At 46.1% G+C, this 20,171-nt stretch overlaps 1 protein-coding gene across 2 annotated transcripts in view; it reads right to left on the bottom strand.

The window, feature by feature from the left end:
* Positions 1-12,326, bottom strand: part of GSPT1 (G1 to S phase transition 1) — a 38,469-nt gene extending 26,143 nt beyond the window's left edge. Inside the window, exons 1-2 of one of the 2 annotated variants that reach the window (XM_080830618.1) lie at positions 11,896-12,243; positions 11,656-11,709 (exon numbers count right to left, since the gene is read on the bottom strand). In XM_080830618.1, the coding sequence (XP_080686744.1) occupies positions 11,656-11,709; positions 11,896-12,025 (184 nt within the window). In that variant the 5' untranslated portion in view covers positions 12,026-12,243. Of the gene's footprint in view, positions 1-11,655 lie in introns of both variants that reach the window. The other variant, XM_080830617.1, reaches the window with a different exon arrangement.
* Positions 12,327-20,171: the final 7,845 nt, after the last annotated feature.

Raw genomic sequence — 20,171 nt, 5'->3', positions numbered from 1 at the left:
CTACAGGCAAGCCCGCCCTATGAACCTGTGACTGGTCCCACCAGAGAGGAGGGGCTGAGTGCAAAAATAACGGAGGCCTCATCTGGCAGGAGGAGGAAGTGAAAGGTCTCCGATGACCCCAGCCTACATGATTAGAATATAAACAGAAACTTAAAAAAAACAACAACAATCATTTGAACAAGGTTTGGGAGGAAACAGGAATTATATTTCAGATGTAACAGAGGTTACCTTTTTTTCGTTTTCCCATTTCAAAGAAAAGTTTATGGGTAGGGGAAGGAAAAATTGCTCAATTTTCAGAGAAAGTGAACCAAAGCCGTGCTAAGTGAACCAAGTTCATAAGCCTCCCTCGGGCTGGAGGGGGCAGCACAGCGTTAGCGGTAAGGGGCGGGCGCTAAGCTGACGCCTGCTTTAAATGCCAGCTTGCCACTTGGAGTTGTGAGATGCAGCTCCGTCCCTGGAATTCTGGAATCGACAGGCCATCCACCTGACAGGACTGCCGAAACAGCTACATGAGAGAATACATTTGCTTGGTGTCTGTTAAGTAACTCCTGGCACCAAGCAGTATTCAACAGGTGAGTCTCTCCCCACTAACCTGTGCCGGGATACTCTCAACCCTACCAACCAGCACAACTATCAAATGTGTGCCAGGCCGGACCAAGGCACCCACAAACCCACACAGCGCTGGAGGCGGGGGCAAAGTAACTCCACCAAATGATTTTTAACAAGTCCTGATGTGCTGACTCATTCAATCCCCTCCAAACACCCTGAAGTCTGTAACTGCAATCACTCGCATCTAACATTCGGACAAAACCGACCCAGTTGGGCTTTTCCAACTTAGACAAGCACCATCTCTCCGTCTTCAAACAGCCCCTGCTGAAAAATTACTCGATAAAAGTACACTGAGTCAGAGATGATGTAGTTAGTGTGTCAAGGCAGGAGAAAGATCATGTAGTAAGATACCCCAAACTGCGGCTGAGCTTTACAAAACGCAACAATACACATACCTGACCACCCAGTTCTAGAACCAACTCTTAGGTTTACAAGTACACAATACACGCAGAGGACTGTAAGGCACTTCTCAGAATGACATCAGCCACGAGACCACCTCCGTGGCTGCAGAATGCACCTTAATGAAAATCTGCTCACGGCTTTATTTTTCAAAACATCCTATTGATGATACGTGTGCCTTAAGTTTGTAAAGCTCACGGGACAGAGAGAGTCAAGCACCAAAATCAATTAAGTGCTTAATATATACCTCATGGTATTAAAGGGCCCCAAAATAAAAAGTTGACCATACCTTCCCCAAGGTGGAAAAAAGCTTTCCATGCATCCAGACTCGGACCACATTATAAACCTAATGGCAGTGTTATCGACATTTGTGAACTGGTATTTTTGTAATAATGAACCAGAAAAATCAGATAGAGCAAAATATTCTTTTAAATTTAAACTTCTCAATATAATTGTATCCGGTCTTCTCACCCGCACACAAATACACCCACAGGTAACCCTTTCCAGTTCATTCTACTCAGATTTTATTCATAATGCATATCACATCCTGACTCTACTGGCACCAAGGAGCCCCGGCTTAGAATTCTACTAGGGCCCAAAGTCAACTGCTCACGGTCAACAAACAGATGGCCGTGATTTCTCAAGTCCCACACAGTTCATACCCCCAGTGAAGGGAAAGTCAGTAAACCTCCCGAGGAGTAAGGAGTGACACTACGGTTTCATATTTGCCAATGGTGTTTCCATGGTCAGAAATACCCCTTGTCAAGTATTCGAAAAAGGAACATTCTAATTAAGTGGTAAAGTAATCAGTGCATCAGTGAGTAACCTGCCATATCCCAAATTAAAAGGGAAACTAATACTCTAGTTCATGATAAAGGAAGATTAATGAACTAGGTGTGATACTGGGTATATCACCACGAATTTTAAATCAAGAAGTGAAAGATGTTACCAGAACACTTTCAGGCAATATTAATGCCTGTGCCTTAACACCGATGATAATCTGAACTGTTAGAGAAGAGCTGTTCCTGGTGAAATAAGCCAGGCACAAATGGTCACATGCTGTACAATTTCACGCATATAAAATGTTCAGAATAGGTAAATCCACAGAGACAGAAAGGAGGCTGGTGGATGCCAGAAGCTGGGAGGAAGGGAAGGGAATGAGAATTAACTGCTTAATGGGCATGGGTCTCCTTCTGTGGTGGTGAAATTCTGGAACTAGACAGACGTGGTGACTGCACAACACTGCCTGAATTAGTCACTTTAAAATGGTTAATTGGGGGTGCCTGGGTGGCTCAGTCGTTGAGCGTCTGCCTTCAGCTCAGGTCGTGATCCCAGAGCCCTGGGATCAAGCCCCTCATCGGGCTCCCTGCTTGGCAGGAGGCCTGCTTCTTCCTCTCCCACTCCCCCTGCTTGTGTTCCCTCTCTCGCTCTGTCTCTCTGTCAAATAAGTAAAATCTTTAAAATGGTTAATTGTAGTTACATGGATTTCACTGTAATTTTTGTTTTTAAAGATATATTTATTTGAGAGAGCAAGCAGGAAGAGAGGGTAAAAGAGAAGCAGACTCCCCACAGAGCGTGCAGCCCAACACCAGGCTCAATCTCATGACCCTGAGATCGTGACCTGAGTGGCAATCAAGAGTCAGACGCTTAACCAACTAAGCCACCCAGGCGCCCCATGATTTCACCATAACTTTTATAACAAGAATGTATTTTTAAAAGATCTGATCATGGCTGTTTCAGTCGACAGAGCACGAGACTCTGTCCTGTTAGTGAAATGGTATGCTCATTAAAGAAAAAAATAATAACGTCAGTGCTGTCACAGAAGTCACAGTGTGTTACACTGTACAGAAGTGAGAAATGAGTTTCTGCCGTGATGGACGTGTCCTCTGTACTGTGACAGGACAGTCCTAGGCCACATGTGGCTATTAAGCATTTGAAAGGTGGTACCTCAACTGAGGGATGGAATTTTAAATTTGACTTAATTTCAGTTAATTAAAGAGCCACAAGTGCACAGCTCTAGCTGCTCTCACACAGCTTCCTCCACTGTACCAACTGGCCACACCTGACGCTCCACCTTCATCACACTCCGGGCTGGCCCACCACCTGAAGGCTGATGATCCCTCCTCAGAACTCCTCTAGGACAGGACCCTCCCTTCAATTACAGGTGCACACACAGATCTTCGTTCTGGTTCCCCAGGAGATCACAGACTTCCAGAACGACGGTGGTTTTCTGAAATGTGGAGACCTTTTTCTCTACTCCTGTAGTCCCCACAGGCTGGCCCAGCACACATACCATAGAAAATAAACACACAATTGATTTTACTGAAATTTTTTCAGCTTTCTTTTTGTTTTCGCAGGGTTAGTTCCTCGTGGTCTTATTGGTTCAGTTTTTTTTTTTTTTTTAAGATTTTATTTATTTATCAGAGATCACAAGTAGGCAGAGAGAGAGAGAGAGAGAAGCAGGCTCTCACTGAGCAGAGAGCCTGACACAGGGCTTGACCCCAGGACCCTGAGATCATTACCCGAGCCGAAGGCAGAGGCTCAACACACTGAGCCACCCAGGTGCCCCTTTGTTCAGTTTTCTCAGCAGTCCTACGTTTACTACGTTCCCATTAGGGCTCAAGAGAGTAAATGTGAGAGTAAATGCCATGTGCCAACTTTTTAACACGGGGTTAGAGAAACGATATCCAAGAGATGCGCAAGTACAGTGTGGTAAGGAAGGAGCCCTTCTTTGGTGCTCACATGACCACGCAGTCTCACCAAAACTGCACGCTGAGGTGTTTTTCTCCCACAAACAAAATCAGAGAACAGTAAAGGCAGACATCAGAAAGAAGAGCCCACAGAACACGTACAAAGGCCCATGGTTTTGCCCTTATTACCTAACACTCTAAAAATAAAAGGCATGGTGTCACAGTAGTGAACACAGCTGTTTTAATGATTTTACATCATCGTTTCCTAAGACGTACAAAGACGCAATTTCTGAGTATTACTTTAGAGCACTGTCTCCTTCTGAGAATGTTACTCGGCTCCCACTGAGACAGAACACGGAGACAGTGCCATAGCCCACACAGTCGGGCTCCTTTTCTGAAGGAAGCATCTCAGCCAAAAAGATCTTTTAATATCAAATCACCAGGAAAGGGCTAGCAGAGTAACCATTACGAGAACAGCTTTGAAATCAGACCTAGATTCTAATCGTAGCTCCTCCGTTCAGTCACAGATGTCACCTTGCTAATTTCCTTAGCTTCTCTGAGCCTTAATTTTCTTTTTTTTTTTTTTTTTTAAAGATTTTTATTTATTTGACAGACGGAGACCACAAGTAGGCAGAGAGGCAGGCAGAGAGAGAGAGGGAGGAAGCAGGCTCCCTGCTGAGCAGAGAGCCCGATGCGGGGCTCGATCCCAGGACCCTGAGATCATGACCTGAGCCGAAGGCAGAGGCTTTAACCCACTGAGCCACCCAGGTGCCCCTGAGCCTTAATTTTCTTATCTGTAAAATGTGTTAACAGTATCTACAGTGTGGTGAAGATTCCACATTAAGCAAGTGGTAACTGCTCAGTAAATTTATAATTACAACAAGCAGTTAAAAGCCCCATAATAATTACAAAAATTCAAGAATGAAATACAAGAAAGGCAAATTCCTGAGTGAGAAGACCCATGCTGTTTGGAGTATTAGCTCTAGGCATAGCCTCCTTCCCATTATTAAACAGTGATGTGTGCAGAGAGCACTGAACGAGCAGTTGGCAAATGTAGATTCTAGAATTAACCATGGCATTAAAGCTATAAGTGACCTTAGGCCTTCACTTAGCATCTCTAGGCTTCAGTTTCTTTATCCAAAATGAGCCATTTTATTACTGCTGGGGTCACTCCTAGCCCTCACGTTCCAAAACCCTATTTACTCAATCACTTACACAACACCACGTACCAACCTGATTAGACTTTCTGTAGAGTTAAGTCGCACTGTATTCTCCAAACAACCCTACAATATTCATCTATGGTTTATATCCCACCTATGTCAAAAACAATTTAAGGTATACTTAAAATACATCAACCAAAACCATTTCAGGCTGCCCCAATAACGTACAAAGAGAACAGGAAAACACGTACACGCAACCAACATCAACCACCCAAAGGAGATGTAGACAGAACGCTTAGCAGTATGGAACCCACTGGAGTTCTGCAGAAATGGTCAATCAGGAAATTGCCCCAAGGACATGCACAAGTACACACTTTTTGTTTGTTTCAAGTGAAGTGAGCTACCATTACCTAGTCGGAATGTGGTCTGGAATTTGTGTCACCACTCTCAGGCCAGGCTAATAACAGATGCTCAGAAAAACCTTACCGAATGTTTCTCTCACCTGGAAGTAGAATTATGCTGGGAATCTGGTTCAACTTGGAGTAAGATCACAATTAGGTTTCCTCAAAACAAAGCCACTTATGAAACAACCAAACACATCTACAGGCCAGCCATGCTTTGTTAAAATCTACTGAAAACAAGGATTCACACCTTGTATGAATCAACGATTGCAGAACAATGACTGTTCTCAGAACAATCAAGAACTAGGGGTGCCTGGGTGGCTCAATCAGTTAAGTGTCTGCCTTTGGCTCAGGTCATGATCCCAGGGTCCTGGGATAGAGCCCCACATAGGGCTCCCTACTTGGCGAGAAGCCTGCTTCTCCCTCTCCCATACCCCCTGTTTGTGTTCCCTCCCTTGCTGTGTGTCTCTCTGTCAAATAAATAAATAAAATCTAAAAAAAAAAAAAGAACCTTCAACTCGTGGCCAAATTCTTGCTTCCCAAAGATTTTAAGAACTGTGAAGAGAATGATGCAATCCTAAATTAACAGGCCCAACAGATACACCACCAGGACTGCACTAACTCACTGCTGCTCATACGAAAGAGACAACAAGCAACGTAAAAAGAAAAGCCAGCAATGTTCATGGGGACCCAGGGCACAGGAGGGTACAGGGGCACAGAGAGACAGGAGCTCTACTTGTGCTGGGAGGAACCACTACACTGCACACCTGAAACTGACACTGTGGGTCAACTGTACTTCAAGTAACAAAAAGAGAGAACCAATGCCCTACTCCAGCAAATTCCTAGCAAACTTAGTGAAATAGAGAACATAAGGGTGGACTGTATATATAAATTAGATCTTGATTTAAAGAAAGTGTTCACAAAAAACACTTAGCAGAAAATAGATGTGTAGTTTTACGATTAGGGTGACAGGACTGAAATGATTTACGTAAGGAAATCTGTGGGCAATTCCTCCTCTCAGCTTTGAAAACCCTCTGCCCACTCTGTATGGCCCTCTTACCACTTTGGGTCTCCCACGAGAGTAAAATGGGTATCGGATCCATCCCTTTCTATGCTCCTTGAGGGATCACAAACTCTCAGTGGCATCCACTCAAGTGCCCAGCAGAGCATTCTGTGTTCCGAAGGCCTGAAAACATCTGCTCGTTAATTACTACATATACAAGCAAAGCCACAGATTCGCATCTCAAAACATTCCACTAATTCTGCTAATTCGCCCCAAAACATTATCAAACTTCTCTTTCATTCCCTTCTTTTCAACCAGAAAGACAATACTATTTTAACACTTTAAGACTTTCCTCCCTGAGACACCTGAGGGGCATCGTCGGGTAAGCATCCGACTCTTGGTTTCAGTTCAGGTTTTATCAGGTATATGAGATCAAGTCCTACGTGGGGCTCTGGAGTCTGCTTGGAATTCTCTCTCCCTCTCCTTCGCCCCTCCCTCTTGTGTGCACACATTCTTTCTCTTAAAAAAAAAAAAAAAAAGATTATTTCCTTCCCAGTGAACAAAAGAAGGCAAAACAAGGGTTAAAATCTGTTCTCTACATTTCTCTAACTCGCTTGATAAATTTCAATTGCTGTCTTTTCATGCAGTACGATTCCAGAACAGGTGAAAAAAAAATAAGCGAAGGACAAAAGAATGCAAAAAGCTATGTACTAGTAACTACATTAAATAAAACCTGCCCGAAACAGGGTTTATTCCCAATCAAAATTTCTAACAGTGTGTAAAATCATGAAATAAGAGCCCAAACCTAACAGTCTGATAATCAGTAAGATCAGGAAAAGAAATAACCAGGAAGAATAGAAAATTAGGTAGGAAAAGAAGTGACACTCCAGGAACAATACTTCCCCCTGATTTCCTCTGCTTACTCTATTCTTTTTTTTTTTTTTTAAGATTTTATTTATTTATTTGACAGAGATCACAAGTAGGCAGAGAGGCAGGCAGAGAGAGGGGGGAAGCAGGCTCCCCGTCGAGCAGAGAGCCTGATTCGGGGCTCGATCCCAGGACCCTGAGATCATGACCTGAGCTGAAGGCAGAGGCTCAACCCACTGAGCCACCCAGGTGCCCCGTGCTTACTCTATTCTTTACGGTCCCATGGAAGTCTGAGAAATTTGACAGAACTGTTCTTGCAGGCCTCTGGTCTTACAGAAAGACAAACAAATCTCAAGAGTCTTATCTATCATCTATCTAAACTTACCTCTCTCAGTTTCTACGGGTATCATTTAATGTAAATAAAGTCTAAGAGCCCTTCTGGACAAAACCAGTACTTGATCCTGGATCTTCTCTACTCCGGTGGCTCCGAAGAGGTCACCTTTGCGAGATGAGTGATTAACAAGCATTCACCAAATGGTGACAGCTGCAGAACTTTGTGTATATACACTAAAACCACTGTGTACTTCTAAGAGGTAAATTGTATGGGACGCCCGGGCAGTCGGTTAAGCCGCTGCCTTAGGTTATGATCCCAGGGTCCTAGGATTGAGTCCCGCATCAGCCTCCTTGCTCACAGGGGAGCCTGCTTCTCTCTGCCTCTGCCTGCCACTCTGCCTGGTTGTGTGCTCTCATGTGCTCGCGCTCTCTTTCTCTCTCGGACAAATAAATAAACAAAATATTTTTTAAAAATAAAAATAAAAGGTAAATTCTATAGTGAGTTATACCTCAATCATTAAAAAAAAAAGGAAATCCCGCCCCTACAAAAAGCCATTCAGCAAAACTCAAACACTAAAAAATAGACCATTTCTCTTCAAAATTCAAGTTTCACAATACAAGGTACAACACCTTGGGGGCAGTTCTGAGGGCCTAGTGAGGACTGCTGGCGTTAACTATACTGCTTTCAGTGGCAGAGTTTTGAGAGATGTTGAGGGTGGGCTGGGGGAAAGAACACCACACCACTATTTTAGAAGCTCCAGCTGTTCCAAAAGTCCAGGTGCTGTGTACGGTCTGAATATGTCTCTCCCATAATCTCTATACTGAAATCCTAATGCCTAACGTGATAAAGTTAGGTGGGGCCTTTGGGAGGTCCTAGGTCATGAGGGTGGAGCCCTCACCAACAGGATTATCTTTCACTAAAAAAAAAAAAAAAAAAAAAAGGTCCTATAGAGCTCCCCATTTTCTGCCTTGAGACACAGGAAGTCGGCAGCTGGCTATCCAGAACGGGCGGGGCTCTCACCAGAACAGGCTGGGACCCTGATCTTGGGCTTCCAGCCTCCAGAGCCGTGAGCAGTAAATTTCTGTTGTTCAAAAGCCACTCAGTCTGGAGTATTTTGTTAGAGCAGCCCAAATAAACCAAGACACCAAGTAACCCTGATCACCACCGCTAAATCTGTTTCTCATTTAACAACAGCAACAACAGAAAGACTGAACTGGGGTGCAAAGTGGAACTTCAAGTACATTCGATCACAGGAAATGTTAGTTCTAGTACAAGTAACCCATGTCTTTTGTTTTCATTCATTTCAGGACCTCTACTTTTTTTTTTTTTTTTTTTTTTTTTTAAGATTCTATTTCTTTATTTGACACAGAGAGAGAGATCACAAGTAGGCAGAGAGGCAGGCAGAGAGAGAGAGAGGGGGAAGCAGGCTCCCTGCTGAGCAGAGAGCCCGATGCGGGGCTCGATCCCAGGACCCTGAGATCATGACCCGAGCTGAAGGCAGAGGCTTTAACCCACTGAACCACCCAGGCGCCCCTCAGGACCTCTACTTTAAGGAGCATCACGTACCCAATTTACTTGGATCTGTAGAGAATTACACTTAAATGTGTTCTACTTAATCATTCCTTTGGAAAACTTTTATTAAATTTTCAAAGGATTCAAGGTCAACACATGTCCAAGTTCTGACATGGGACAGCTAAACACAGCTAAAACAGGCATAACCAGCAGCCCTCCAGTAGACTGAATGACACCTTGGGAAAAAGCATCTTCCTCCTCTTGTTCAAGGACCACTGAAACTACTTCCCAAAAAAAAGAGAGAAGAAGGAATGGAGGGAGGGGAGGAGGAAGGTCGGTAAGGAGAGAATTTTCCAGAGAAATGACAGATACTCATTCTAGACAAACACATTCTACAAGTCATTCATTCTGGTGCTCTACCTTTAGACAGACACCTTCAAGAGCTCTCCTGGTATTTAGTTTCCAAAACACACCCACCACAAATTTCGGCTATGGCTAACAAAGAAAACATGCTTGCCCTACTGACTATTTCTTCACTATAAAAAAATCTGCAAATTTCACGGTTCCCCCTTTAGGAATTTCAATCTAAGTGCTACTTCCAACTTTTCCCCGGCTTCTTCCAAGCACAGTTCCCTGCTCTAACGGTGGTATTTTATGGACCTCAATGGGCTGGAACATGCAATTCAACATAACTCTGGACCTCAATTTAGAAAATCTATTCTTTTCTAAATAAACATCCTACAGAGGAGCATTTTTTTTTAACATTAACAGGCATTTTATAGAAGCATCTGATAAAGTAACACCAAAATAGATTTCTGATAAAAAAAGAAAAACCTGACACCATGTAAGGAATTTTCTTACCAACAACCACTCCCCCACACACTTTTACAGCTCCCACTTCTAGTAGTGTCACAGAGGAAAGGGTTAAGAGGAAAGCTGAAATTGGCAAATTATCAGGAAGAGAAAAGCAGTCCCCCCACCTAAGAGGTAGTGCCTAGCCACTCAACAATAGCCATCATTCCAGACCACTGCTCTAGGGATGACTGTCCTTTGATAGGTGACGGGCTCCACAGACTGGAAGCGGAGTTCCAGGTTGGACCAAGTGGTGCTGGAGCCTCCCAAGGAAGTAGTGGGGAGGGGCAAAAAGAAAATGGCTGGATAAAAGGGATAATGAACTAGCCTGGGCAGCCAAAACGGCTTGATCTAAGCAAAACAAAACAAAACAAAACTGGATTTCCTTATTCAAAAAGAAAACATCAAGTGGCTATACAAATAAAAGAAATACCAGTCAAAAAAAACCAAATGCGAACTGTGTATTCACATATACACGGTGAAGTATTTCTCCAAACTCTTTTTGCCTCTAGGGAGAAAACCATAGCAAAAGTTTCTGGAGAAACTAACTTCCCAGAGCACTTTTATGATGTTCACCTAAGAAATACCAATTTAGAACCTGAAAGAGAAATCAACAATCCAGTCTCACACACAAGTTGTTGGGAACATCTGGGACCCAGTCCCCAATACCCTGGGTAAATAATGGGAAGGACAGCCCACCTTTTCCTGCCGTTTCTCTCTTTAAACTGAGACCGGCAGCTCCTAACAAAAGCACCTGTCTCTGGGAGGTCTAAAGTTCTCTCACTTGACATTCCTATAAATCAGTTCCTGAACGCATGCCGTCACTGAAGCAGAACACAGCACGATTTTTAAAAACTAACGTGAAACCACAGAAAGAATGCCTACCGGCGCTGATGAGAACGGCCCAAGACGACTACGGAGTCCTAACAAACGCTCAAGTGTGTGAACAGACTCACTCCTGGCCCATCAACAGAGAGAAAGAGCGAGTTACACCAGGCGGCCTGAATAAGGTACACGATTTTAACGCAAAGAAAATTCGGAACGTGTCACTAAGGAGAAAGGTCCGAGTCCCCACTTAAGAAAAAGGGCACAGAGATCAATGCAGTTTCCTAACCCAGGAACGTTTAGGGGAGTAACCCTAACTTCCTGACACTTGGCGAACTTCACAAGCCGACAAATGCTTGATCTTTGTATTGATGGCCAACAGTTTCTGCCGGATCACAAGGCTGCAATGCATCTTGGGATTCCTTCAGGACGGTTCCGTGTCACAGGCATTTAAAACGCAATTACAGCCTCAATAATAGAAACTGCAGCGAGAGGCTCTCCCGCCTCGGCCCAAGGTGAAGGGGGGAACTCGTGCATTCGTCCTCACCAACTACTCGGATCTCTCAACGCCCACCCGACCCCCTCGTGGCTCCATCTGTCCTCACTTCCAGGCCTCGTGGCACTGACCCGCCGCGGCTCCCTCTCTGTCCCATACGGTCCCCACTTCCAGTGGGAAGCTGCGGGGCCCCCCCCCCGGGAGAAGGGCGGCCCCCAGGCCTCGCGGGTGTCCCCCGCACGCTGCCCCCGCCCCGCCGGGCCCTCCTCCGCCGCCGCCCCGCGCAGGCCGCCTCCCCGGCCCCCGGCCGCCCCACCCAGGGCTGCCCGCGCCCGGCGCCGCTGTCAGCGCTCCACGTGCCGCCCGGCCCCGCGGGGCGCGCCGCCCGAGCCCACCGCACCCCACCCCCAACCCCAGGGGGCTACGGGCCCAGGCCGGCTGCTCCCGCCCTCGCAGGCCGGCTTCCTCCCGTGCCCAGAGGCCGCCCCGCGCGTCCCGGCCCTTTACCCGGAGGGCCTCCCGCGCCGCTGCCGGCTCCGTGGTTGGGGGCGGCGGCGCCAGCTGGGGGCGGCGGCTGCTGGGCCGGACCCCGCAGGAAGGACGGCACGAACTCGGCGGCGTGGACGTTGGGCACGAAGGGCTTGGCGTTGACGTTGAGTTGCCGGCTGAAGGCCGCACTGAGGTGCTCACGCTGGGCCTCGGTCGCCGCCGTAGCCGCCGCCGCCGCCAAGGGGCCGCCGGCGCCACCACACGGGCCCGGCCCGGGGGCTTCCATGTCCGCCTGGTCCCAGCAGTCGGGCGCCGAGTCGCTGCTGCTGCTGCCGCTGCTGCTCCCGCCGCCGCCGCCGCCGCCGCCACCGCCACTGCCCGGATCCATGATCGGGGGGGCCGTGTGTGTGGTGAAGAGAGGGCGGGAAATGGAGGCGGGGGCGACGGGCCGGGCAGGAGCAGGCCGCGCTGACCCGGCGAGGCGGCGAGGCAGAGGGGCCGGAGGCTAGCGACACAATCCCCGGCGTCGTCGCGGCGAAGGCTCCAGTCCCAGCTCCGCACTCGCGACGACAACGGCGGCAGCGGCTCAACCCTCCTCGTGTGTGCGAGCGGATCTCCTCCCACCCAACCCCAACCACCTCGGACCGCCTCAGCGCCAACCCCACGCCGGCGCGGATTGACCCCTCCCCGCCACCCGTACCTTCGCCTCGGTAGTTCTTGGCCCTGCCCTTCCCCTTTCCGACTATGAAGCGCAGCAGCAGATGGAACTACTAGTTCCGGCAGCAACCGCGCGACCCCGCTGCGGTTTTCCCGGGGGCCGACGGGAGTGGGAGTTCGGAACCCCAGAGCAACCGGAAGCGGCTCCGGCTCCCGGCAGGCAGCGCGAGGAGGAGGAGGAGGTCCAGTTGTCGCTCGGCGGCCCCACCTGTCACCGGGTGGGGGCAGGGGCGGGGGCGCGTCCTTGCGCGACACTTCAATCGCCGGGGTAGTCCTCGCCGTCCAGCTGGGCACGGGAGGAGGGGAGACGGACTGCAGTTCTAAGGCCCAGAGCACAGCGGTCCCCTCCTGGAATCCCTTCCTTTCCCATCACCAGCCTGTGCGTTCTCTGCCTGCCAGGCTCCCTACCTTGTGCTCTCTCTTTCCACCCTCCTCCTCCCCGCCCCCAGCCACATTTTGCCCTACATTTCAAAGCCGGCGCTGCGCGTCTTACATTTTATGTATTCATTTGGTAGAAGAGAATAAAGCCGTGAGACGGTACAACTTCAACTGCAGTGTGGCTCGTAAAGCGCTCGGGCCCAGGCTCTGCCCCGGCACAGGGGATTATTAACTGGAAACTTTGAATGACTCACCGTCTGTTTGACTAGTCATTTAAAGCCTTCACCCAAACTTTTCCATCCCTCCCTCCTCCCGGCCAAGGGCCTTGCAAGTGAAACAGAGGATTGGCCTATTCCACGGTGTGTCCAGCTGTATCCAACTAATAGGGTTATTTTGGTGCGTCCAGCTTCTACATGCAGCATTAGGTGAAGTGGTTTTCTTCTGAACGCTGGGATTTGCTCGAGTATTCCCCTAGGGCTTTATTGACTGCTTCTGACTGCTTCTCACCCGGGGCCGACCGGCTGAGTTTAGGTAAACTTGCGGGTGGGACGGGGGGAAGCAAAAGATAAATACTTAGACCCAATTATATGAAGTAGGAAAATAACGTTGTTCTGAGTCCCTGTTAAGTTTTCCCGTAATTCACCCATGTGGAGCCCCAGCGGGGGGTGGGGGGGACATATTGTTGATATTTTTCTCCAAGGAGTCTAGACAGAGTGCAACTGACGTGCTAAAAATTACAGAGTAAAGGTGTAGACACAAAGACAATAGATGTTTCTTAACAACCGTATGTTATGGTTCAAAATCTAGATCTAGATACGAATTTAAATTTTAAATACCTCTGTCTTCAAAGAGGATCCAGCCCATTAATGAGACCCCTCAAAAACAAAGCTGTCAGGTACCTTTCAAAACAAATTCTATGCTAAAGTGGTTTGAAACTGGGTTTAATATTAAACTAGCAATTTTTTTAAAAGATTTTATTTATTTATTTGACAGATCACAAGTAGGCAGAGAGGCAGGCAGAGAGAGAGGAGGAAGCAGCCCCCCCCCCAGCAGAGAGCCCAATGCAGGACTGGATCCCAGGACCCTGGGATCATGACCTGAGCGGAAAGCAGAGGCTTTAACCCACTGAGCCACCCAGGTTCCCTAAACTAGCAATTTTAATGAATGTTTTTTTCTTGAACTCTTAACACTTGGGATATCAAGTGATGTATATGGGAAGAAAACAGAGACCTCCATTATAACAAGGTTGGCTTTAAGTTTTTCTTCAGATCTGTGGCCAGTGGTCCCTGAAAACTTCTGGGCATTGATTTTTTCCCCAAGACAGATGATGTATTCCCCGATTAATACAAAGTTCAGATTACAGCCTGTTAATATAGTTCTCTGAAGACCCATTTAAATCTTTCTTAAGAGTGTCCCACTTTAAAGTTGGTATTAAGTGATTGCCCTCAGATTTACATAGTGCTTATTAGCAATCGAGATAAAAACTCAGAATCTTCCTTCATATAAGGGAGATCTGCATTGCCTTTTTTTTTTTTTTAGGACATGTAGCTTTTTTGTTGTTGTTTTTAAGATTGTATTTATTTATTTGACAGACGGAGATCACAAGTGGGCAGAGAGGCAGGGGGTGGGGGGGGGGGAAGCAGGCTCCCCGCTGAGCAGAGAGCCCCATGCAGGGCCGGATCCCAGGACATTGAGACCATGACCTGAGCCAAAGGCAGAGGCTCAACCCCCTGAGCTACCCAAGCACCCCCCTGCATTGCTTCTGAGATAAATATTTTTATCTTATATTCACAACAGGAAGAAAATACAATGTGTCCAAAATAAAGTGCCTTTCCACTCAAGACTGGCACTCCCTAACATACTCCTTTAAAAAAAAAAAGTCAACACACACATACACGCACACAGACAAATGTCGAAACAAGCAGCTGACTCAAAGACTGATCCACACTGTCCTTTACATGCTTTATCCTGGGATGCCATATTCCAATATGGCTCACCCATAGGGCACTGGATGACCGGTCCCTCTTAGGTTAGGTCTTCACATCGGGTTAAATTAGCAATGTCTTTGTGTCTGCGGTCTTTTTCTAGAGACAAACCCTGCTGAGACCTGCAGCTTAGAAAAGCAGTTGATGTGATTAACTTCCAGGTCCCTGAATAGGATAATCATGGAAATTCAGGGAAGGATCCACTCCATTGGTTTTCAAAAGCCTTGACTTTCCAGGGTTGAGGCCCTGCTCCAGCAGGAGAGTGAGAAGTTCTTCTTGGTAATTGCTGTTGTGCAGAGATTGAACGACTTGAGGTCAGCCTCTTTTCATCTTCTTTACATTCCCAATGCCCAGTATCATGCCGGGCAGAGAAAACGAAATATTTCATCGGATGAATCAGTGCACCAATAGGGAATTTTCAAGGATGCTCCCCTTTTATACTCATTTAGGGCTGTCGAGACACAGGACTATGAACTTTTAAGAGTTTTCCCAAGGACATCCTGCTCTGGGCTGTGATGCACACACGGGGTTCACCTGCCCACCGCTTTCCTTCACAACGCCGTGCTTATTCAAAGTCTAACCCTAACCATGACAGAGAATTTCCATCTTCCGATGCAAGCCCCACCAGCTGGCATTCCTAGTATGCTCTCTCTTTTGCTCTCTGCCGTCTTCCTCTCCTCCCTTAGTTCTTCTGCCTTTAAAGTGAATCAGGGTCACCTGATTAAAGGTCGGCAGCTTCCCCTTTTACTTTACCACAGGGTACTTTGTTTTGCTTCTTTGATCGAAAAGCTGAGCTTTGGGGCGCCTGGGTGGCTCAGTGTGTTAAGCCTCTGCCTTTGGCTCAGGTCATGATCTCAGGGTCCTAGGATCAAGCCTCATCGGGCTCTCTGCTCAGCAGGGAGCCTGCTTCCCTTCCCCTCTCTCTCTGCCTGCCTCTCTGCCTAGTTGTGATCTCTGTCTGTCAAATAAATAAAATCTTAAAAAAAAAAAAAAAGAAATACAAACGCAAGTGTAAAAAGCTGTCCTTTCCAGCACTTTTGCAGCAGCTCCAAACCAGAAACAACCTAAATGTCCAGCAACTTGGAAATTCTGCTAAAATACGTGATAGATAACAGCAGTATGGAATAATACACAGCCATCAAAAAGAGTGATACAGACTAGGTGCTGATGGGGAGATCCCCATCAGCAATGTATCTTATATGTGTAGGATATATACTGGATCAGTGTATCTAGTGCAGTCCTATTTCTTTAGAAGCGCCTAGATTTTTCCGCTGCCTGGAATGCTCTTTCCCTAGATCTTCGCCTCTCCAGCTCATTGCCATTCAGTGCAGAGGCCTTTCCTAGTCCCCTTGGCCCTCCACCAACCCACATCACTCTCTACCCTCCTATCCAGTTTTATTTTTTCAGATGCCTTACCACAGTCTGAAATTCTTATTTGTTCCCATGCTTACTGCCCATCTCCTCCTACTGGAAAATTAATTCCAAGACTCTGTCTTATTTGCTATTGTGTTCTCATGGCCTACAGCATTGCCTGGCAGGGATAAAGCGCTCAGCAAACATTTGAGAGTAAAAGAGACATACGTATCTCTTTGTAGGTTATAAAACGTTTGAAAGTGTGAATAGTTACATATTAAATAGTTAATGGAAGGTGGATTTGTGGTGGGATTTGTGGTGGGATTTGTGGTGGGATTGGATGTGGAATGGAGAGCTGCTAGAAGAAGAAATTGCAATTTTTTTTTTTAAGATTTTATTTATTTGACAGACAGAGATCACAAGTTGGCAGAGAGGTAGGCAGAGAGAGAGGGTGAAGAAGGCTCCCTGCTGAGCAGGGAGCCTGATGTGGGGTTCGATCCCAGGACCCTTGGGATTATGACCTAAACCGAAGGCAGAGACATTAACCCACTGAGCCACCCAGGTGCCCCGAAATTGCAATTTTTTACTACACTTTTATGTTTGGATTTCCCTACAAGAAACAAATTGCTTTAAAAAATTCTTGTATCAGGGTGCCTGGCTGGCTCAGTCTAAAGAGCATGCAACTCTTGATCTCAGGGTACTGAGTTTGAGCTCTATGTTGGGTAGAGAGATTACTTAAATAAATAAAACTTTTGGGGCACCTGGGTGGCTCAATCATGAATCGTCTGCCTTCGGCTCAGGTCCTGATCCCAGGGTCCTCAGATCAAGCCCCGCATTCCTGCTCAGCGGGAAGCCTGCTTCTCCCTCTCCCACTCCCCCTGCTTGTGTTCCCTCTCTTGCTGTGTCTCTCTCTGTCAAATAAATAAATAAAATCTTTAATAAATGAATGAATGAATGAATCTTTTTAAAAAATCCTTTTACTGGGCGCCTGGGTGGTTCAGTTGGTTAAACCACTGCCTTTGGCTCAGGTCATAATCCCGGAGTCCCAGGATCAGGTCCCGCATCAGGCTCCCTGCTCAGAAAGGAGCTGGGTTCTCCCTCTGACCCTCCCCCCTCTCATGCTTTCTCACTCAAGCACCCTCAAATAAATAAAATGTCTAAAAATTTTTTTAATTAATTAATTAATTCTTTTATTGAGGTGAAATTCACATAATATAGAACAAACCATTTTAAAGTAAACAATTCAGGGGTGCCTGGGTGGTGCAGTTGGTTGAGCGTCCTACTCTTGGTTTTGGCTCAGGTCATGATCTAAAGGTTGTGAGATCAAGCCTCACATTGAGCTCCATGCTCAGCACAGAATCTTCTTGAAATGCTCTCTCCCTCCCACTGTTCCTTCTGCTTGTGCTCTCTCTCTCTGTCTCCAAAATACATTTTTAAAAAATGTATTAAAAATAAATAAATAGGGGTGCCTGGTGGTTCAGTCGGTGACGCATCTGCCTTCAGCTCAGGTCGTGATCCCAGGGTCCTGGGATTGAGTCCCACACTGAGCTCCCTGCTTAGCAGGGAGCCTGCTTCTTCCTCTCCCTTTACCCCTCCCCTCCCCTGGTTTGTGCTCTGCTCTCTCTGGCTCTCTCTCAAATAAATAAATGAAATCTTAAAAATAAATAAATAAAAAGTAAAATAAGTAAAGAAAAATAAAGTGAATAATTCAGTGGTAATTATTCACAATGATGTACAACCACATTTGTCTAGTACCAAAGCATTTTTTTTTGTTTTTAAATTTTTTTAAAGATTTTATTTATTTATTTGACAGATCACAAGTAGGCAGAGAGGTAGGCAGAGAGAGAGAGAGAGAGAGGGAAGCAGGCTCCCTGCTGAGCAGAGAGCCCGATGCGGGGCTCAATCCCGGTACCCTGGGATCATGACCTGAGCCGAAGGCAGCGGCTTAACCCACTGAGTCACCCAGGTGCCCCACCAAAGCATTTTTATCATGGCACAAGGAAAACCCATAACTGTTTTCAGAATGGTTCCCATTCCCATGGAAACATGCTCCCCATTCTCTTCTGCTTCCTGCCCCTGAAAACCACCAATCTCCTTTCTATCTCTTAGATTTACCTATCCTAGACATTCACGTAAAAGGAGTTACACAACAGAAAACATTTTGTGCCTGGCTTCTTTCCCTTAGCATAAAGTTTTCAAGGTTCATCTACACTGTAGCATGTATCAGTATCATTCCTTCTCGTGGCTGAGTAATATTCTATTGTAGGCGCATAGCACTGCTAAAGTATCCACTCATTCAATAATGAATTGCTTTTTGTAACTTAAAGACATTAAAAAAAAAAAAAGGTTAAACAGGTGGAATTCCAGTAAGGTGTAGAATCCTCAATTGTATTGTGGAATATCAGTTACCTGTATTTGACAGTGTACCACGGAGACAGAAGATGTTACCACTGGGGGAAGCAGAGTGATGGGTACAGGGGACCTCTTGTAATACAATTTCAATTTCTCGTGAATCTTAAATTATTTCCAAATAAAAAGTTAAAAGTTTCAAAACTCTCATACTAACAAAAAGCCACGCTTTCTAATCTCTCAGAGACCTCTTAGAGTTGCACAGACTTTAACCTTGGTTCCCAGGTTTTACCAAAAGGCTTTTTTCTGCCTTCCTCAATTAAATTTGGACCAGGGGCAGCATTGGGGAAAGGGTGTTTTTTGTTTGTTTGTCTGTGTCTTTGAGAATTCTATAAATATAAAATAGTACAAGACTCACATTCAGGGCACCTGGGTGGCTCAGTGGTTAAGCGTTGCCTTTGGCTCAGGTCATGATCGTAGCATCCTGGGATTGAGTCCCGTATCGGGCTCCCTGCTCCATGGGAAGTCTCCTTCTCCCTCTCACACTCCCCTTGCTTGTGTTCCCTCTCTCGCTGTGTATCTCTCTGCCAAATAAATAAATAAAATCTTTAAAAATAAAAAGACTCAAATTCACGTATCTATATAGAATCCTGAGATAGGCAACTGCTAACATCTCATCACCTCGTCTCATGTTTTAAAATCAGAAATAAAACAATTCTCATACAGGGGCCCCTGGGTGGCTCAGTTGGTTAAGCATCTGCCTTCGGCTTGGGTCATGATCCTGGGGTTCTGGGATCAAATGCTTCGTCCAGCTCCCTGCTCGGTGGGGGTCTGCTTCTTCCTCTAACCCTCCCCCACTCTCATGCTCTCTCTCTCTCTCACATTCTAAAATCTTGGGGCATCTGGGTGGCTCAGTAGGTGAAGCCTCTGCCTTCGGCTCAGGTCGTGATCTCAGGGTTCTGGAATGGAGCCCCGTGTCGGGCTCTCTGCTCAGCAGGAAGCCTGCTTCCCCCTCTCTCTCTGTTTGTCAAATAAATACACAAATCTTAAAATAAAATAAAATAAAATAAAATAAAATAAAATAAAATAAAATAAAATAAAATCTTAAAATAAAATAAGTCTAAACATATAACATACAAGGCAATAAAAGATCACTGTCCTGTTTCACAATTTACATAGACTATATAAAGCCTACTTTTCACTTCCTGTGCTTGTCTTTTTTTTTTTTAAGATTTTATTTATTTATTTGACAGAGAAAGACACAGGGAGAGAGGGAACACACGCAGGGGGAGTGGGAGAGGGAGAATCAGGCTTCCCGTGGAGCAGGGAGCCCCATGTGGGACTTGATCCCAGAACCCTGGGATCATGACCTGAGCCAAAGGCAGATGCTTAACGACTGAGCCACCCAGGTGCCCCCCTGCGCTTGTCTTTTAACTGCTATAGAGCAACTCCATCTATGTTTATACTTCTTTTTTATTTGTCCCTTTTCCTACTGATGGGCTTTTAGGTTATTTCCAAACATTTTTTTGTACCAACCGTAGTTGTACAAGTGTCAGGATCCTTTCAGAAAACAAGTTACAGAAATTTCCATTCAAACTAGATTTAGCCATAAGAAGTGTATTATTTTACATAACTATGGTAAAAATTCAACTGGTTAAATTTTAAAGATCTTATCGTCTTTATTCAACGATTCCCAAATTACACAGCATCCCACCTGGCAGACAGAAAAGAGCTCTGAATTGCTGAACAAAA

This window comes from Martes martes (assembly GCF_963455335.1).
Source record: "Martes martes genome assembly, chromosome: 18".
In the NCBI taxonomy this organism is placed as follows: Eukaryota; Metazoa; Chordata; class Mammalia; order Carnivora; family Mustelidae; genus Martes; species Martes martes.
This window is presented reverse-complemented; position numbering and strand designations above follow the sequence as displayed.